This window comes from Camellia sinensis, chromosome 8 (assembly GCF_055761805.1).
Source record: "Camellia sinensis isolate YWXY chromosome 8, ASM5576180v1, whole genome shotgun sequence".
In the NCBI taxonomy this organism is placed as follows: Eukaryota; Viridiplantae; Streptophyta; class Magnoliopsida; order Ericales; family Theaceae; genus Camellia; species Camellia sinensis.
Window position 1 is genome coordinate 151,961,565 of NC_138968.1, and position 21,290 is coordinate 151,982,854.

The window sequence follows — 21,290 nt, forward strand, 5'->3', positions numbered from 1 at the left end:
GAATGAGGTTAAAATTTTGAAATTGATTTCCTTTCATCCAATTATTTTTCCTTTCATAGTCTATTAATAGCAAGACATATTATTCTCATATACAAAATAAAAATTCCAATGACTTTGACAACTATAATCTTTGGGATCAAATTTTTTTCCCTCTTTTTCCGATTTAAAATGCTTAGAAAAAACAATTATATTTTATCACTTTTATTTATATGTTGCAAATAAAAAAAATTATGAGTTTTACATGCGGAAAAATATAGGGAAAATTAGACAAACATTCCTTTCCAACTTTGTGTAGTAGGGAGAGATTCAAAATACTTTTTTATTTGCTAAAGTCTCTCAATATTTTTACAGAAAAAAATTTAACTCTGAGAAATTTTGTCCGATTCAGAAAAATTTTGCAATTTTGCTAGACTTACAGAAATTTCAGTCCCGACTCAGAGAAATTTTGTGAAAATATTGAGGAACCTTAACTACTATGAAAATATTGTATTCATTTATCTTATAAAATTTTAATATCAAGAATTTTAAAAAAAAAATCTCCCAAATATATATATATATATATAGGGTTCATTTTGGATATGAGTTGACTTTTTGAATTTTTTGTTAATTTAGCTTGAGGTTAAAAAGTCTCGTTTATGATAGATATTTTGACTTTTTTGAAAAAAAAAATGATTATAATTTGGATATGACATTTTATCTTACTAATTTTTTAATTTATTTTATCTTTTTGTGACGAAAATAATATTTTAGCTCCAAAATTTGCTATGCCAAACGAGTGCATAGTTTATGAAAATATAAAAAAAATTAAATTATAAATACACTCCCTAAAGTTTATTTAGGTTTCGTTTGGCTATGTGGGTTGGGTTGAGTTGGGACTAAATTAGATATTGAAAGACAAAATATACTAAAAAGTTAATAAGATAAAATGTCACATTCAAACTATAATTATTTTATTTTTTTCATCAAAAAAGTAAAAGAAAAACTATCTCGAACTTTTTAGTCCCAATCTAAGTGCTTGTTTGGCATGCACTAAAAAAGTACACTGAGTCACATCAATCAATATTTATCAACATATTGTCTCTACTTTTCTATCTACTCTCTTTACTTTTCGACACATCTTTTTATAAAAAGTCAAAAAATACACTTATTTAGAATATCTCAAACAATCTTGAAAGTCTCAACTCAAAAAAGTCAACTAAATTTTTTTTTACCCAATGACAACCTAAAATACAAATTATAATTCTTATGATTTTAAAAATTAAAAAAAAAAAAATCAATATATAAACAAACCTATTTGTAATTTATCAAAAAATAATACTATATATATATATACCCAGCCACACGCGGTGTTACTTTAGGGTTTGAAACGGACGCTGCTGCCATTTTGCGGCAAATTGCACCGCCATTCCCATCTCTCTGCATGCGAGCGAGAGAGAGAGAGAGAGAGAGAGAGCAGGTCTCCGTATCTGACACTGTCAAATTTTGGATTGTTTCTCTTGCATTAGTATATACAAGAGAGGGCTAATATAATTTTTACCTTTTGTTTCTGTTGTATAAATGATTATATGAATGTGTATATATGTTTGTGTGTGTATTGCATCTGTTGGTTTGGTTTGGTTCTCTCTGTGTTGCACGATGCCTTCCGGGCTTCTCTGAATAGTTATCGATGACGAAGTAAGCCCCAATGCTTGTGCTTCAACGCAGGCCTTCTGTGTTGCAGTTTAGCCTGTGTACCTCACTTTCCTATGATTATATCTGTGTCAATTCGACGGCTACATACATGATTTTTGAAAACCTAATTCTTTCTCTTTTAGAAATTTCAATTTATGTGATCTCTGATTTAGTATTTTTTTCCCCTGAATCCAATTAATACAAATCAATCATCTTTATTGATAAGATTAAAGAAAGTTTTATTTAATTTTATTGGTTTGATATAGTGTGTATGTTGTTGGAAATGATTATGTTGGTTTTTTTAATTTGTTATTGGCAGTGAGGATTATTTTACAGTTCAAATGCCAGTTCTGCTTCAGAAAATTCTTGATTGAAAGAGCTGTTATATACTCTGAGCCTTGACATTTTATGGAATTTTTAAATGTTCCTTTGTGTATACCTATTTAGTCTGTATATTAAATTTACATATTTAATTTGTATTTAAAGCTCTGTGTTTGTGGTACTATATATTTGGATTGGTTGATGGCATTAGTATTTTATTTGTTTGATTGACATGATAGCTTTTTAATTTTTGTTTTTTTTCTCAAAATTTTCTTAGTCGGCTCATCCAAACATTGATGTAAATATTTGATTTGTATACTTATATTTAAGCAATGGTTGCTCATTGTTATTGTCTGACTATTTCCTTTGATTGGTTGTTTGACTTGGCTATAGGCGAATAAAATTGTAGGTATGAACTTTTAATTTTTTTTCACAATTATCGTACTTTTGGTTTGTTAAAATCAAATTTCGGTAAGGGCGGGATTAGGGGGAGTAAGAAAGAATGAATGACTTAAGAAAACAAATGAAATGTGTTTCCATTAGTTTGTCACACCTTGAAAAACAAATCAAATTTATCTTTTTGTTGGGAAGTGCCTATCCATAAATTATTTCAAAAGTAAGATATAGATTCCAATTATTACTTTGCACTTTTAGCCCTAATCTATTGTTCTTATTGGTGTTGGTGGACTAATTACATTGTAATGTTGTGAGCACATGCAAGTTTGTTGACATTTATATCAGGGGTGATTCTCTCCATCAAACATAGAGCCTTAAAACAAAACAGAAGTATAATTTCATCTCATCACCCAAATGAAGTCTATTGGGGTTTTTGTTTGATAATTTGCCATGGCAGTTATGAATTCAAGTGGCTTTGGTCTTAGTTTATACAGAGTTATGAGCCTTCATATATAGGTTTGTTTTCATTTCTGTTGATAATTAATTATTTTCTTTTATCCATCAATATCAACATGTGTAAGAGCATGTTGTTTGGAAGTTGCTCTCAGCAAATAGTTGATCTCACTTTCTAAAGCATAAATTCATGGACATGCATATTCATTTCTTAAATTATATGTAGGAATCAAGAGATAGTTTTGAGTGATGAAGACATGAAGTTGTGTGGTGGGTCTTGAAAGTTCAAGAACTTTGAATATTTCCCATTTAAACTGTTTAAGTAATTCTAGTGTAGATTTATGATCCAATGATAATTTAAATTTGCATTGTTGTATTATATTACATTTTTGTATTTCCCATTTAAACAATCTGCACTTTAGAGGAGTCGCTTTTGCAGCGATAGCTAATTTTTGAACAAACCCGATTCCCTTCAAAACAAAAAATATAATTGTATTTTTGGTGTATGTTCTATTGGTTTTGAATTGGATTTTATTTGCCATATTCTTTTTTGTTAGATTTGAGGTTTTTATGTTATTTGACTGCCCGTGAAGATTTTGTCCATGTTTTTTTGAAGTGTTGTGGAGCCAAGCCCCTGTCTTTATAGGGAGAACCTACTTGGTGAAGCTACATTTCACATGATATTATTGGATTCTACTGAGGCAAGTCTCTTTTTACAAACTAGTATTTTTGTAGTATGCAATTGTTTTGTGAATGCAACTAACATGTTTGAATTTGTAATGCTACTTTTATTCATCACTTTTCAAAGAGTTTTGTAGAATTTTTTGCGAGGATAAACTCATGAATGATAGATCCAAATGTCATGTTTTAATTTTGCATACTACTAGTGTACTTGAAAATATTTATAATGTTTTTACAAACTGAGTTTTAACTATACTCTTACCCTTCTAAGTGAATTGTGGGTGTAGGGTCTGATAAACTCAGAGATTTTGTGTTATTATCTGCTTCATCTCTTGCTCATTCCACGGGATTGAAGTTAAATGACAACACCATATTCATTTTTTTGTTTATGCTTTTATTTTGAATCAGGTCATTCTCAGGAGCCGGTTGATTGACATTAAGATCTGTTTAGCAATAAAATTATGACAATTTAAAGTCCTTTAAAATATTTATTTAAAAAATTATTTTAAGTGTACATTTTGACTTTTATATGCTTCGGCCCAACTTGATTTGTGAGGGTGAGTCTTGGTTGAATTGAAGTTTGGGCTAGTAGTTGTCATCCATTTGGTTGTAAATATTATTTAGATATGCTTGGGAAATCCTATCAGTTGGTACATCTTATTACATTTTACTTTATGCGTGAATCTATTGTTTTACACAAACGATTTTTTAGTTAGGATAAATAAGTTCTTATTAAAATTTGATGAGATCATTATGCAAACTTCAATTGGCATGACTTTCTTAAGTTTTCAAGTATGTTCATGGCTTATAGTGGGATTGTGATTCTTTTTGCTTTAGTTATGGATAAGTTGACGAGAAATATTCAGGATGACGTGCCATGGTGTATGTTTTTTGCAGATGATATAGTGCTAGTGGATGAGACTAGAGCTCTGTTGTTAGAATCGTACGATTCGCGATTCGAATCGTACGATTTGGTTCGATACACATAGAAATAGATTCGAATAGGTACATGGAATCGAAAATGGTGCAGAATCGCATCTGAATCGATCGATTCACGATATGAATCGAAGAATCGTTGAATTGCACGATTCGTTACTGTCGCGGGTCGACCCAATTTCTCGGACCCGAATGGAAAAAAATCAATTTTTGGGCCATTTTTTTTGCTTTTTCTTGGCACAAGATGGGTCGCCTGGTCTTCTAAGACCAAACGACAGTCCACCCAAGGTAACCCATGATCGTTTTTTACTTCCAACAGACAAAACCCTAGAAAGACTCACCTCTCTGTTCGACGCAGAGCTTCGTGGTCCCTCTTCGCAGTGTTTGGTGGTCCCTTGCTGCTGGAATCTGCTTCGTGGCCCTTCGTATAGTCTTCGTGGCTCTCGACGCAGAACTTCGTGGTCCCTTCTTGTTGTTTGGTCGCCTCTTCTTGCACCTGCAATTTTGTTTGAGGTAGTACACTACCAGACAAACTTCAAATAGGGAATATAAAATACTATATTACTTTAGACTCCTCCTTTTCCATTACTTTATTGTCCATTATCCATTACTTTATTATTGTCTATTGTGTGGACTGTAGAAGCATTGAAGAATCTGCTGTGTGGGTGGGACATTAAAAAAATATTTTGTTTTTTTTAATGGATAAAAAAAATATGAAAAGCAAAAAAAAAAGTGGAAAACAAGATCCAATATGGGACCATTGTACTTGTATCAAAGATGATAATAGAATGTATTTGAGATGTAATTATTGTGGAAAAGATTATTGGGGTGGAGTGATTCGAATGAAAAATCATTTTGCCGGAACTCATGATAATGTTGGTGCTTGTAGTCAAGTTTCTGAAGATGTTATGAATATGTTTTTACAACTCTTAAGTGGAAAAAAACAAGACAACATTATAGATGTTGATTGTTTTGAAGAAAAAAATATCGAGGGGAAAAATAAAGGGGGAACTATGGATGTGTATGTCACAAAGGGGAGGGCAAAGTAACAAACTTTGAATCAAATGATAAAGCAAAGGGAGCCTGTGATTAGAGATATTTATAGAGTCATTTATGGGCATGCATTGTCTTTTAATTTAGTGAAAAGCCCTTTGTTTAAGAAAATGTTGAAGTCGGTTGGTGAGTATGGTGTGGGATTGAAACCACCAAGTTATCATGAAGTGAGAGTATCTTTTTTGAAAAAAGAGGTTGATAATGTGAATGCAAGTTTAGAAGTGTATAGAAAAGAATGGAAGAAGACGGGTTGCACTATAATGTCCGATGGATGGACCGATGGAAAGTCTCGCTCTCTTACTAATTTCCTTGTTAATAGTCCAAGCGGAACGGTGTTTATTAAATCAATAGACACCTCCGGTGTAATTAAAAATTCTATGAAATTGTTTGAGATGCTTGATGACATTGTGAATGAAATTGGTAAAGAAAATGTGGTTCAAGTGGTAACCGATAGTGCATCGGCGCATGTGGGTGCCGGTAGATTATTGGAAGAGAAGAGGACTAAATTGTTTTGGTCCCCATGTGCGGCACATTGCCTTGACTTAATGTTGAGTGACATAGGTGAGTTGACGGTTTTCAAAGATACAATAATTAAAGCCAAGGAAATCGCTACGTACATTTATAGGCATGCTTGGGTGCTTGATTTGTTCAGAAAATTTACAAAGAATAGGGAGTTGACAAGACCCGCGGTTACTAGATTTGCCACCGCCTTCCTTACTTTAAAAAGTTTCCAAGATAGAAAGCTCTAACTTAGAGCTATGTTTGCATCGGAAGAGTGGGCTAGAAGTAGCTATTCTACATCTGTTAATGCAAAAAAGGCACAAGGAACTATCTTGGGAGATGCTAGATTTTGGAAAGCAATCAAGTATTGCTTGAAGTGTGTGCTCCCTTTGGTGAAAATTTTGAGGCTTGTGGATGGTGATGCAAAGCCGGCAATGGGATTTATTTATGAAGCTATGGATAGAGAGAAGGAAGAAATTGCTTCAAACTTGAACCATGTGAGAGGTAGATATAAGCGCATTTGGGAAATTATTGATACTAGATGGGATTTACAACTCCATAGGCCTTTGCATGCGGCGGCATATTACCTTAATTCGATGTAAGTTTTTTTCTATTTTTGTCAAATTATTTGTGTTGTGTTGTGTGACTTATATACAAAATGTGTAATGGAATTTATTTATGAATTTATCTTTCTTTCTAGGTTTCATTATCAAGAAAACTTCAATGCGGATACGGAGGTGAAAATTGGTTTATTTAAAACCATTGAGAGGATGTATCCGGATATAGAGGATAGAGTGAAGGTTGATGAGCAATTAGAAAAGTTCAAGAAGGCCGAGGGTATGTTTGGTATGAGCATGGCCATCTTGACAAGGGAAAAGAAACAACCCGGTAAAATTTTTTATTATGAAATTATATATTCTCAATTTCACAACAATTATGTTGGCAATGACATGCATTATTCTCTAACATCTCTTTATCATTTAATTACAGCTCTATGGTGGGAAAGTTACGGAGAAGAGTGCAAAGAGCTTCAAAAGCTAGCTATTAGAGTGCTAAGTCTTACTTGTAGTGCCACCGGGTGTGAGAGAAATTGAAGCACTTTTGATCATGTGCACTCGAAGAAAAGAAACCGGTTGGAGCAACAACGGTTGAATGCTTTGGTTTTTGTGAAGTATAACATTCAACTTGAGTTGAGGCAAATTAAGAGACAAGAAAAGGGTGAGACTTATGATCCTATTTATTTATCGGATATGGAATCCGATGATGAATGGATTACCGAGAAAGAAGATCCATGTCTACCCGAAGATCATTCATGGATGGACATCCAAGAGTGTTTCGAAGATGATGAAGGAACAACTAGCAAAAAGAGAAAAAGAGGTATAATTCTATATTTTAATTTTTAAATAAGTTAATTTCAAAGATTTAGTTTCTATATTTTCACATTTACTTGCTCATTCATAACCTTATTTAATTTTATTAATGTAGGACCAAGAAATTTAAATGCCATCAATAGAGGAAAAAGAAAAGTATTTGAAGATGATGATGAAGTTGAATTGATTGAAGGTGGGGAAGAGGAAGAGGAAGAGGAAGAAGAGTTTGATGAAGTGACTATGGTAGATGATGATGAAGATGATATTGACCTTGGAGATGATGAAGATTGAAATGAAGAAATGAAGACTTTTTGGAATTTTTAACTTTGTCTAATCTAACTTTTGTTTTGTATGGTCTCTTTTTGACACAAGTTACTTTACAAGTATAGATTAGAGTTTTGAAAAGTTTAGAACTTGTTAAGTTCTGAACCTTATTCATGATGAATGTGAATTGCCATACATATATGTTGTGATGTGAATTTACATAAATTATATCATAAATACATGAATATAACATAGGATCATGGATCACGGTGGGGCTCGGACCCACATCTCTTGCCATAGAAGCGTCTTACCTATTTAGACCACGTGATCAACATGTAAAGTAACATTTTTATTACTTTAAATCTAAATATTTCATGTTTATAATATTTAAGTGTATAAATATGTTTTTTTTATGTAATTTAGAAAACGCAAGTGAATCTTTACGATTCACGATTCGATTCGATTTGCGATTCGGTACATGGCCATTTCGATTCACGATTCGAATCCCGATTTGACAATTATGGACTAGAGAAAGAGTTAATACAAAGTTGGAGATTTGGAGAAAAACTCTTGAATCTAAAGGATTCCGAATAAGCAGAATTAAGACAGAGTACATGAAGTGTAAATTTAGTAATAGTAACAATGAAAGTAGAGGAGAAGTGAAGATTGAGAACCAAGAACTGCCCAAAAGTGAACAGGTCGTTATTTATGGTCAATTATCACAACAGCGGGAGAGATTAATGCGGATGCGGCCCATAGGATTAAGGCGGGATGGTGTAAGTGGAGAAATGCGTCAGGAGTACTGTGCGATAAACGAATACCCATTAGACTTAAAGGTAAGTTCTATAGAACGGCTATTAGACCAGCGATATTGTATGGTGTGTTGGGCAACCAAGAAACAACATGTAGATAAGATGAGTGTGGCTGAGATGCAAATGTTAAGGTGGATGTATGGCAAGATTAGACATGACAGAATTAGGAATGAGTGTACTTGGGAATGGGTAGGAGTAGCATCGATAGAAGATAAGTTGAGAGAGAATCGATTGAGATAGTTTAGTCATATTCAACGGAGACTAACAGAGGCAGTAGTGAAGAGATGCGATGTTGTAATGGTAGATGGAAGTGTTAGGGGACGGGCTAGGCTTAGATTAACGTTGGTTAGCGTTGTAAATAGAAATATAGATCCACTTAATTTGACTAACAAAATGGCTTTTGATAGGGTCGCGTGGAGAAGAAGGATTCATATAGCCGACCCCATTTGATAGGACTTAAGGCTTAGTTTGGTTTGGTTTACTTGTTTTTGTATTTTGTCATGCCCAAGCACAAGCCAAGAGAGTGCATGTCTGCATGTTGTTGAACAGTTGCTCCAAGGCCCATTTGCAACGGTGCCAGTAAAAAAGGAATGCTTCAAATACGTTGTAGATCAAATTAATTCGAAGCTCCAAAGATGTGAAATTTCCATTCTCTTGAGCTATTAAACAAACAATTGTCAGGTTAGTGTTTGCTGCCCTTCTAGTATACCATGGTCAACTTTCTGTTTGCTACTTGGTTTGTGTGACAAAATTAATTCCATTTCCTCATGATTTTGGTGGACTTTGCATGGTAGAACGCCTTTTTATTGGCTAAGATGCGACATACTTAGTTATATCAAGATAGAAGGTGGGTTAGACCTTGGTGTTTTTTGAGCCTTTAACCAAGCTTTGCTATTGGAGGCTTTAACAAATACTTCCTTGTTGATTGCAAAATAGTAACCAGTCTAACCCCAATTAAGAATCTTCTTGGGCATGGAAGTCTTCTTCATGGTAGGGATTTAATTAAGTCACCAGTCTAACCCCAACGTTAAATCTTCTTGGGCATGGAAGTCTTTCTCATGGTAGGGATTTAATTAAGGAGTTGAGTACTTGGTGGACAATGGCCATTTTATTAGTATCTATGGGGACTATTGGATTCTATCATTGTTTCCTAGCCATGTTGACAAATTTTTTTTTTTTTTTTTTTTGTCTATTACTATCTTCTCTAACATGCATGTTGATAAGCTTAATAGGCTGTTATACAAAATCTGGCCTTTATTCCACCAAGCCACGTTACAAGCTCTCGAGGTCTATAACTTGTCTGATCCATTGTTTCACTCACCGCACCATGGTCAAGCCCACATATGGAAACTTGTATGTATCCTTACTTTTCTTGAGTGTATCAAAAATTTTCTTTGATAGAAATTTCTCCCTTATTTTGCTTAGATAACAACCAAACTAATTGCATATGATTGCATAGTGTGAACCCTCTCAATTAGTATCCTATAACATCAGTTTGGCCATCAGAAGTCATTTTATGTTGAAGCAGCTTTGAAACACATCTGTAGGCTTTAGCCAATTCCTGCAAGACAAATGTGGTGTCTCAGTGTAGAAAATGATATATACGTACTTTTTGTGGTTTTGGATTTCAATATGTCCAGGAAACCAGATAATCTGGTTTGTCAGTTTCACTTTGGATTGGTACAATTCCTTACTCTACATTTTCATTTGAGTTTTGTATCTTCGTTTGTTCTGTTTCAGTTTGCATCTTGGTTGAGGTCTATTTGTTTTTTTGTCCACAGATCAGCTACCAATCTGGACAATCTGCCATGCAATTTTCTGGTTTGCGGCTTCTTTGTCTTTTATGGAGATTTATATCTGTTTTGTGTACTTTTGTATTGTATTGGTGCTTATTAGTGCATAGACAAATTACACACACCATTTGTTTGACAATATGCCTGACTATGCCAAACCAAATTTCACAAACCCTAAAATTTTTCGGTTTTTCATTATTTGATTGTGAAAGTACAACTTGTGAGTTCTTGCTTAGTTTCTATGTATCCACAAATTTGAGACAAAATCCTTTGCTTTATTAGCGTAGGAAAATTGAATTTCTATTTGTTTACCTTTGCAGCAGTTAGTTTCCTATTGTTCGCTTCGTTTTTTACTAGCATTCCCTAGAGCCTCTCGAGATGCTGAAATATTTTTCATCTGAAACTAAAATCACTATGTTTGCAGGACCGCCTTAGGCTTTGCTTGAATTTTGTAACATAAGCTTTCTTTTCGTATACAGGAAAGGGAATCAAGTCGCCGATGTTCTTACCAAACTTGTTGCATCTTCTGTGCACGATGAATATATCTATTTTTAAGTCCCTCCGTTTTTCTCTCTATTTTGGATGGGAATTTGTAGGGCCCCCCTTTTTGCATTAAACTATATGACAGAATAACTTGTTTATATTATCTTCAATTCTGTTTTTTTATTTTTTTTTATTTTTGAGGAGCTATATTTTTGCAATTGCTCTAACATCCTAGTATTTATGATTCAGAAGTGATTATGGTTGTTTCTTTATTTATTGTTTCTAAGGTACTTTGACTGATTTTCCTTAATCTAGGGTGCTAGGGACACCAACAAACATAGCAGATGTTCTAAAAAATACCCTCCTTGGTATGTTTGTTGATGTGCACAAACCTTTTTATTTATTTATCTATTTAGCGGGTCTGTCTTGTTTTTGCCTATCATTGTTGTGTCACATACTGGTACTACCTAACCAAAGCGGAGCACTGGAAATGATGTTGTATCTGTTACTACATCATGAAAGAAAGCAAAGTTGAATTATTCATTTGCTTGGATGATACCTTTATTATGCTGAAATGATAAACAAATTTGGAACATATATGTTAGGGCCGTTCATTCAAACCGCTTTCTTGATGAACCCGCTCGACCCGAATTGACCCGCAATGGTACGGACGGTTTTGAGATGTCACACGGTCGGTAGCGGTTGTATTCTTTGTGAATTTTCAAAATCATGGGCGGTAGTGGGTTTGTGATATATTCACTAGTCGGAACCGATCCGACCGAAAGATAGTCGTCCATGTGTCCGTTGTAGACCACCATCTCTTAACCTTAATTTTCCAGCGTTTCCTTCTGTCTCTCATTTATCTCATTTTGTCTTTCCTCTTTCCAAGAAGAAAGCTAAGAGTAGTGTTGTGAAAGGCACGCTTAAGTGCGAGCCTAGGCACCAGGCGAGGCAAGGCGCCGGCACGACTTAAGGAGGCCAAGGCGAGGTGCAGTAGAACAGTCGCGCGCCTTGGATGTGACTGGGAGAGGCGCAGAGAGGCTCAAGGAGCGCGCCTAGTCAGGCTTTTGTGTTTATTTTTAATTCAGATTTAACAGCTCAAAATTGTGTTCCAATAGCCTCCAACACATACGATTACAACTCATATACAATACAATACAACCCAAATTAGAAGATGACTCAAATCAAATCCCTAATCTGTGTTGTCTCCTTCGACTGGGCTCCTTCGACTCCTTTACTCCTTCGACTGGGCTTTTCTCTCTCTCGAACTAGATACTCTTCTTCTTCTTCTTCTTTTTCAAACCTCTATCGGCAATTTTTTTTTTCTTCACTGTTTGAAGCTCGGTCGAATTTTTTTTTTTTGTCTTTTTCTTCTTCGCTCGTTGGTTGCTGGGTTGGGTTGGGTGAATTTCTTCTTCTTCTCTGTTGGTTCGCTGGGTCTTTCTTTTTTTTTTTGTTTTTTTCCCCTTCTGCGCTGGTTGTGCTTGTTGCTGGGTGAATTTTTTTCCTCTTCTTCTCCTCCTCCTCCTTTCCCTTCTTCGTTGCTGGTTGCTGGGTGAAATTTCTCTCTGTTTTTATTTTTTATTTTTTATTTTTTTCCTTCTTATTCTGCTTCTTTTCTTTTTCTCATTCTGCTAGTTAGCTCTCTGTTCTTTTTTTCCTTTGTTTTGAGTCTCGTCTCTGTTAAAAATAAAATAAAATAGAAAATGACATACATTACATGCATTATGCTGAAATTGATTCATACATTACATACATTAATTAATTCATCATATACATTACATTCATTATACTGAATGATTAGTACTATAAATGATTAGTCTATGTTAATTTTTCTATTTTTAACTAAGACTGTGCGTCTTACTTCAATAAAGCCTGCGTCTCGCCTTGCGCCTTGTGTCTAGGCCCCGAGAGACCTTCAGCATCTTAGTGCGCCTGGAGTCTTTAAAAACACTGGCTAAGAGTCTTGGTCTCTTATGGCTGTCTTTTTTCTCTCTTCTCTCTCATCAACTCGCTGCTTCTGTTAGTTAAAAAAAAATTGTTGACCCTCTCTCTTCACTCTCGATTTGGTGCTTCTCTCTTGCTGCTCTTGGTCTCTCGTCTCTCTCTAAAATGGTGATGGTCCATCTTCAACCTTTAGAGGTTTTGATCTTCCAGCAATTGTAGTCTCCAGAAAATCGAGGTAACTTTATGTTTGTTTATGGTTTCATGTTTTGATTTATTGTTAAAATCTATTGATTTGATGATGGTTGATTTAGGATTTGTACTTGTTTTATATTTTCATGTTTTTATTTAAAGATTTCAAAATATTTTGATTTGGTGATGTTTTGATTTAGGATTTTTGTTTGGAGTTTTCAACCCGTGTAATCTGACCTCAACCGATTCCAAAAATTAAATTGATGTTCGGTCGATTTCAATAGTCATGTGGTTTGAAAACGGTTTCACCAAACCTGAACCCGACCATGTTCGGTCCGCTGACGGGTCATGGCCAAACCCAATTCTGACCGACCCGTGAACAGCCCTAATGTATGTACATACATCAGAGTTTGCCATCCAGTCTTACAATTATGGCCTAACTCATATTTTGGTAGCTGATAATATAAAATAATTTACCTTTTTGTTCCTAAACGGAAGTGTTGCTACCGCTGCACCCCCCCCCCCACCAAAAAAAAAAAAAAATTGAATTGGCCATCTAAATACAAATATAGAGTAAATTTTGTAGAGAGAGGATTCTCATCACTTGTTTGAATGATATAGGTGAGAAATGCTGAGAAAAAGAATTCACATTAAATGAAATTTGTTGTATATTTATAGTGACCATCTAAATACAGAACATTAAAAATAAATTGACACGTGTCTTCTTTTATTTATTATTAATTTAAAAAAATAAATAAAATCACAATCGTTTCATTTATTTTCTCACCTAATTTGCCAAACGGACTGTTGAGCTAGCTTCTTCGTTAAGCCTTTAAATTAATGAAGTTTCTATTGGTTATTCTGTTTAACAGAATTACATTGCATTTCTAGACTGGACGTGAACATGTATAGAAGCATTCCGTTTTGTGTTGAGAGTTCCATTTCTCTTTTGTTTGTTGGAACTTGTGATTCTGTGCGCCAAAACTTGACTTGCAAGTATTTGGTTGTGTGGCAGAGGGAGGATACAATTTGAAGTAAAAATTTTCTGCTTTGATATTTAAGGCAGATGTGGAGATTTGAGTAGATGTGGTTTATAGAATCAAGACGCGGTGACTTAAGTAGAGGAGTGCAGTTGGGGTATTGTGGGATAAACAAGTACCCACTAGACTAAAAGGGAAGTTCTATAGAATGATTATTAGATTAGTAATGTTATATGAGTTGAAATGTTGGGCAAGTAAGAAATAATATGTAAATAAGATGAGTGTTGCTCAAATGAGATACTAAGGTGGATGTGTGGCGAGACTAGAAAAGATAGGGTTAGGAATAAGTATATTCGAGAACGAGTAGAAGTAGTACCGATAGGAGATAAGTTGAGGGAGAATAGATTAAGATGGTTTAGTCATATACAATGAATAATAGAGGTAGTAGCTATGAAGCACGGGTACGGATACGGGTATGATACGGGTATGCCGATATGGTAAATTCTTAAAGAAGTAGGGTATTTGTACGGCTGGGGTACGTTATTTTTTTTAATTTTTTTTTAAAAAAATTTATAGCTAAATATCTAACGTACAAATCAAAGTTTCAATATCAAAACTAAAAAGACTTGTCTAAAAAGTTATATAATTCTTTATTTTCTTTTTTGAATGTTTTCCCCTTCTTGTCCTAGTTCTTGTTATCTTTTATTATGACTTTTTTGTGAATGGATGATCTATTAATTTGTTTAAATATAGTGGTTATATTTATTGAATTAATGTTATTATATTAGTGTTTGTTAATTTTGATTTAGGATGAATGTATTATGAATCTACATAACACATAAAAATATATAAAAATAAATAAAATAAAATTCACCATGTCTCTCGCCATGTCCGTGTTTCCATTTTTTGGAAATTACCGTGTCTCTTGTCTGTGTCTGTATTTGTGTCCGTGTCCGTACTTCCTAAATCGTTGCATTATAAAGCTCCCGATCAAATCCAATCTCATTTCCCTTAAAATCCTCTCAGTTGATTGAGTCTGCTTAATTGTTAGTGATTTGATATCTTCGAGTCAAATTCTTGAATATTTGTTGTTTTCTTTGAACTCGTTACGAGCATGTCTAGGAAAAACTGTCATCAAAAGAATGCGATCTCTTGACAGTGCAAGCTTTGATTGTGATGGAATGCCTGGTTTGCAATTCAATGCAGAGGATAAGAGGCAAACCATTGTTCAGATTCTTGATGAAGTCTGTCATCCTAAAGAGCTTAGATTATGTAGCTGCTACATTCTGGTACAAAACATGAATTCCTTGGACAGTCGTTATCTATTTTTTACTGTAAAATAAAATAAAAGTTTTTGATTGTATGCTTTACTTTTTTTATTAAATTATTTTTTTTGGTCTGCAAAGCAAATGATTAGGCTCTGTCCAGTGGTGAAGGTCGAGATTTTATGACATTTGCAGTCACATGTCTAAGGATAAAGACAGGGTTGACAAAATGGGAGTTACCAGGAATTGCTTACATGCTAAGACATTCACCAAATATTGAGACTCTGATCATTAGTATTGACAAGAACGAAGAAAAAAAGGTGAGTTTGTTATAATTGTTTATCTTCTTCAACTTAAATTAGATTTGTGCATGACATGATCGTTCAAATATGCTGTAGTTGGCTGTTTTCTGTTTTTTCTTTTTTTCTTGCCCATTTTTAGTTTATTTTACTTTGTTTAAGAGATGGTAGTTTCCCAAATTGCAGGAGAATGACGAGTCAAATTGCAAATTTAATTATGGAGATGGAGAAGAATACTGGAAAATGCAGGAGCCAAATTTTCTCATTGTTTGACCTGAAGACGGTTAAACTATACTACTTCATGAGGAATCTGCATGGACGCATGAGTACCACAACTGCAGAATTGCTTGAGCAACTACAAAACAAGATGAATTTTCTGAGATTCTTGCTGAAGAACTTGAAGGTGTTGGAGAAAATGATCATTACAACCTGTAAGGGTGTAGACTTTGGCTAGTCAGAAAGTAAAATGACTATATGTTTGCAGTTGCTCTACTCCTTTCAGTTTTATCTTGATGCTAGTATTTATGATTCAGAAGTGTTATCGTTGTTTACTGCTACTGATTTTCCCCTAAATAAACAGCGCTACGGCCACCAATAAATATAGGGAGCGTAGAAAAATAAAACTCGCTGGAGAGGTTCTCAACCTTTGGTATTTTGCTATGCACGTTCTGGATGTTTTTTAATGTACTGGGTCTGACTTGTTTTCCCCCAGTACATTGAAAACTGTTAGGTCATGTTTGTTTGGGTGGACATGAGCTTGGGATTGGACTAATAGTCCAATAAAATTATTAATCCGATGTTTGGTTAAACAATTGAAGTACGGATTAATTATTTTAAACTTGACTATTAGTTAAGATAGGATACATAATCCAACGGATTGGTAGTCCTAGGACTATTAGTCATAGGAATACTAATCCAGTCCGTCCAAACAAACATGGCCTTATTGTTGTGCCCGATTGCAGGTTAATATTTAATGAGTTGATTGGGAACAGTTAAGTAGTCGGACTTATGTTTTTCATTTATTTGTATGCAGTAACTTCCAGGCTGCGTTTGGTTTGGTTTGGTTTGGTTTAGTTTTGAAATTAGTTTTGAGTTTTGGGTTTTCGAAAAGAATTTTAAAAATTGAGTTTTTAAAAGTTTTGAAAATAGTTCTTAGAAAATTGAATTCAAAACTTGTTTGGTTATGAGTTTTTAAAATTAGTTTTTGAGCTTTTTTGGAGCTTGCTTTTTTTGTTTTGTAGTCAAAACTTTTTTTTAAAATTAATTTATTTACTTCTTTCATATATATAATCTAAATGTATTTTTTAGATACATCTAATTTAATTTATATGGTGGAGTTTCACTATATATATATATATATATTTTATGAACGTTTTAAAATTTTTAGCACTTTTTTTTCCTGATTTATATCTACTCAATTTATATAAATTTAAATCATTTCACATGTATGAATTTTTTTTTTATAAAATTATTGAATAATCACAAAAAAATAAATAAATAAAAATACCAAGTTTAAAAATTAATACAATTTTATTGTTTTATGCATTTATTAAATTTGATTTTGATTTCTTCACATTTTGGTTATTGTTTAAGTATATCTAAATCATTTATATCTAAAATATAAAAAATTATTTGGTCAATACTTGAAAACCAAACAAAATTAATTTTTAAGTACATGAAAACCAAACCAAACTTCAAAATTATTTAAGAAGAATTAAGGATGTGGGGTTTTGTGCATTATTTTGAGGGCGTTACACACACCGCCCTAAGCCCTAACGCAGGTTTGTACCCAACCGCCGACGACAGACTCCATTTCAGGAAAATACACGACCATCTCCACATCATCTCTCTCTCTCTCTCTCACACCATCAAATCTATTCTCTTTTTATGTATATTTATCTATCATTTGATGTTTCCATAACGTCAAGTAACTGATTTGAATGCCTTGGATCTCGAAGACTAGTGGGTGAGAGAGAGAGAGAGAGAGTTGGATCTTGGAGTGTCTGGTTTCGATCGACTTTGCCCATCTCTTCTCTCTAGGGTTTCGGAGAGAGAGAGAGAGAGAGGAAGTGCTGCTCTGCAGTAGAGGAGGAGAGACAAAGAGTCAAATTTCTCTGATATATGTTTAGGGACCTTAGACATCAAAAAATAATTTTGTAGATCTCTTCCATTACGAAAAGTGGGAGAGGGACCCTAGACCAATTTTCCCTTTAATTTATATGGTGGAGTTTCACTATATATATATATATATATATATATATATATATATATTTATGAACATTTTAAAATTTTTAGCACTTTTTTTTTTTCTGATTTATATCTACTCAATTTATATAAATTTAAATCATTTCACATGTATGAATTTTTTTTATAATATTATTGAATAATCACAAATATACAAAAAAAAAAAAAAACCAAGTTTAAAAATTAATACAATTTTAATGTTTTATGCATTTATTAAATTTGATTTTGATTTCTTCACATTTTGGTTATTGTTTAAGTATATCTAAATCATATATGTCTAAAATATAAAAAATTATTTGGTCAATACTTTAAAACTAAACAAAATTAATTTTCAAGTACATGAAAACCAAACCAAACTTTAAAAATTATTTAAGAAGAATTAAGTACGTGAAAACCAAAACAAACTTTAAAAATTATTTAAGAAGTCACTCTTCTATTTAAGAAGAGTGGAGAAGAGAGAGAGAAGGGGAAGAGAAACAGAGGGGTGGGGTTTTTGAGTTGAGGTTTGTGGGCTTGCTCAATTGGGTTTTGAAAACTTGTTTGTGAAAATCTCAACCAAACAAGTTTTGGATTTCAAAATTTGGGTTTGAAAAGAGTTTTAAATATATGTTGTGAAAACCCAAAATCAAATAAGTTTTGGGTTTTGAAAAAGTGATTAAAAAACTCAACATCTTCATCTTTATTTCCCGACCAGCTCTGCCAGCCCATTCCCCTTCCCCTTCCCCGATCGGCTCCACCAATCTCTCTTACCTTTGTGAACCATTTCAGACCCCTCTTTTCTCTTTCCAGTCACTGCTGCAACCCCATCTCCTATTCTCAACAACCGCCGTCGGTCTCTCTTCCTTCCCAGCCCGCCCCTGCCACTCTCTCTTCCCTCTCCCACCCATATCCCTTGCCCAAAATGAGATTTCCAATTTGCATTTAAAAGATTAGATTCAATTCAAGAAACAATTGGATTAGATCGTGCCATCTCTGATTTTATTCATTCAATTCGTTTTTTTATTTATTCAAATCTGGGACAACATTTTGTGTGCATACATATTTAGTGTAAACATATATACACGCGTGTGGATGTCGTTGGGAATTTAATTTGGTTAAGTTAAATAATTAGGAATATGTATGTGTGTGAATAATTAGATTAAATAAATTGAAATATAGAGTTGAGAGATCGTTTCATTAATTAAAATATGATTAGGTTAAAAATATGAGGATAAAATAGTCATTTTATAGTTAACAAATGCAAATTAGTCCAAAACTACTAGCATTCTATCCGCTTATTTTTGAATCAACAATGCTGGAGGGTCACAAAATTAATGGCTCAAATGGCTCAAAACCATCAAAACGACGTCGTTTTGGGCACAAAACGACGCAAAATGACGTCGTTTTGGTAGTTTTGAGCCATTTGAGTCACTGATTTTGTGGCCCTCAAACATTTTCTTTTTTGAATATGGGTAAAGTGTTCCGCATCAATTTTGCCTTTTTTTTTTTTTTTTTTTCTCCTATTGTGCAAACAGTGCTTCAAGTTTAAAAAAGGCTGTTGGAAGCACATCATAATTGGTATATCAATTTTGAACAAAAATATCACACGTCGCTGTAACCTATAGACACAAACAACAATTTTCTTCTGCTCCTCGATATTAAAAACTTGGGTGTGAAGCTCGAGTCCTTGAAGCAAATTTGTCGTCTTCCCATCAATCTTTTGAATATAAACATAATACTTCTTCCTTTCAATTTGAGTGCGACTTTTGCTCCTCCGATAACCCATCATCAGAGTGTGAAGAAACTCCACCGATCTCGTTATTTTGTGATACTTCATGAACAATGGAATGATGGTTGTTTCCGTTCACTTATGCAGATAGAACAATACAAAAACTTGTGTGTTTAAATCGTCATAGAGAGTTTTGAGCATTGAGAAAGTTTACTGTAACTTCAGATTTAAAAATAGTGATCCTTAGGCATTTTTTTTCTCCAAATTAAATCTCTTAATTAAAATTTTTCGTTATTTGTCAATTTATCTCATTCTTCGCTAATTTTCAAACTCTTTGATTTTTCAAACTTTTAGGAGAGCCTACTTGGTAATGGGAGAACTTACCTGATAAAATTACATTTCACTTAATATTACGTGAGATGACAAGTCTCTGTCAACCGCACTACCTTAAATGTTTGTCAACCACATACACAAAAATTTTAGAGAAAAACACTTTCTAGAAGGAGAAGCTCATACACACAAAATTTTGAAGAATGTATTCATTTGGCCAAATGAGGCCTCCCCTTTTTATCGGAACCTAGCCTTCCTGGCAATATTGAATGCGGTTTGTAGAATTCTCTTAAGAGTATTCCACACTCTCCTAGAACTAGCTATTCTAGAGTATTCTATGCAAGTTCTAAAATCATGTATAATATTCTCATAATTTCTCAAGTCATTCAAAAAGTTCCAGAATCTTCCATTAGCCTTTATTGCTTGAGTCTCTTTTGATGGGGATTTTGTGTAGGTAACTTAGCCAGTCGTGACACATATAGCTCCTGATGGATTTATTTGTCATCAATGCTCTATCTGGTTGGCAATTCAGTGGACAATCTCAAATCAAATTGTTCTTTATTTTTGCATCGTTTGCACCAATGTTGAACAACATTTGAGCACAGGAGTAGAAGTTACTATTGTGGTGGTCGTGGGTGCAAAGGATGGTGGGGCAAGGGGGTTGGGGGGCTTCTGGGGACTGAGTAGTGAGTAGTGGAGGCTGGTGGTGTGTTTTGAAAATATTAGGGTTTAGAATTTTGTCAAAAAAGAAAAAAGAAAAAAAAGAAGGTAATTGTTTGATGCGCAAAAATGTAATTAAAAAAAAAAATCAAGAATATGGTATGTAATGTTGAACAATTTTACTTAAAAACTTTTGCTTCTTTACTATTCATATAAAATCTCTCTATTTTGTTGTCTTCACTCAAATTGAGATTTAGAGCTATCTCAAAATCTTTTCTTGTATATCTTTTTCTTTCATTAAACAGTTTCTCTCTACCCTCAACGAGTTTTTTTAATGGCTCCATTGATGATTGTCCAATTTGTTAATATATAATGTAATATATAATGTATATAGTATACTGTATAATAGTATATTATAAGATAAAGAACATAGGGCATAGGAATCCCTTATTCTTTCGGTTGTAAAGGAGAAACACCACTCACCACTTTCATTATTCTGTCAAACGCCACTCACACACCTTCATTATTATGTCTTCTCTCTTTCGGTGCTTTCTCTATAAATAAGCATCACCCTTGTAATCAACTGATATAACATTTACAACATTAATTCAGATATCTCACATATCTCACATGGTATCAGAGCGCAGGTGTTTTGCCTAGTCTCTACATTTTTTTTTTCTTCTTTGCAGACTGCTGTGTCTCTCGTCTGCATCACATTTGGACAGATTGTTGCATCTCTCGACCTTCTCTGTCTTCCTTATTGGACCACACTAGTCTCTTCGTCTCCTTACGACGAATCCACCGCCACCAAATTCATCACCAGCCGACGTTCCACGCGCCTCCACGCGCCGCCAGAACTTAAGGCCACGCGCATCCTCGTTCTCCGACGCGCTCTACGCGCCTCTGCACTGTCCCGCGCTACTGTGCGCCGCGG

The 21,290-nt window shown here is 34.0% G+C and overlaps 2 protein-coding genes, 1 long non-coding RNA gene and 4 other non-coding genes across 8 annotated transcripts; all 7 read left to right on the top strand.

Annotated features, from left to right (window-relative positions):
* Window positions 1–1,356: 1,356 nt before the first annotated feature.
* Window positions 1,357–7,847, top strand: DSS1(V) (DSS1 homolog on chromosome V). 2 transcript variants are annotated; one of them, XM_082883822.1, is made up of 4 exons: window positions 1,357–6,610; window positions 6,713–6,900; window positions 7,003–7,389; window positions 7,498–7,847. In XM_082883822.1, the coding sequence occupies exons 3-4, from the start codon at window positions 7,263–7,265 to the stop codon at window positions 7,671–7,673; spliced, it is 303 nt and encodes a 100-aa protein (XP_082739948.1). In that variant the 5' UTR covers window positions 1,357–6,610; window positions 6,713–6,900; window positions 7,003–7,262; the 3' UTR covers window positions 7,674–7,847. Both variants share the same exon structure in this region; 1 of them encodes a protein (XP_082739948.1).
* On the top strand, window positions 1,629–1,780 carry LOC114297377 (small nucleolar RNA snoR134). The gene has a single exon (XR_003641473.1). It is a non-coding gene; the product is annotated as a small nucleolar RNA snoR134 (small nucleolar RNA).
* LOC114297374 (small nucleolar RNA Z223) lies at window positions 1,982–2,073 on the top strand. Its single transcript, XR_003641470.1, has one exon. It is a non-coding gene; the product is annotated as a small nucleolar RNA Z223 (small nucleolar RNA).
* LOC114297375 (small nucleolar RNA Z278) lies at window positions 3,425–3,544 on the top strand. The gene has a single exon (XR_003641471.2). It is a non-coding gene; the product is annotated as a small nucleolar RNA Z278 (small nucleolar RNA).
* On the top strand, window positions 3,792–3,898 carry LOC114297376 (small nucleolar RNA snoR97). Its single transcript, XR_003641472.2, has one exon. It is a non-coding gene; the product is annotated as a small nucleolar RNA snoR97 (small nucleolar RNA).
* Window positions 5,622–6,260, top strand: LOC114297371 (uncharacterized). The gene has a single exon (XM_082885677.1). The coding sequence runs from the start codon at window positions 5,622–5,624 to the stop codon at window positions 6,258–6,260; it is 639 nt and encodes a 212-aa protein (XP_082741803.1).
* Window positions 7,848–14,972: 7,125 nt separating the features above from the next.
* Window positions 14,973–16,057, top strand: LOC145797216 (uncharacterized). Its single transcript, XR_014338463.1, has 3 exons — window positions 14,973–15,139; window positions 15,257–15,435; window positions 15,601–16,057. It is a non-coding gene; the product is annotated as an uncharacterized LOC145797216 (long non-coding RNA).
* Window positions 16,058–21,290: the final 5,233 nt, after the last annotated feature.

Excerpts from the sequence above, each read along its gene's own strand:
- LOC114297371 (XM_082885677.1), top strand. The coding sequence starts at position 5,622 with ATGTTGAAGTCGGTTGGTGAGTATGGTGTGGGATTGAAACCACCAAGT.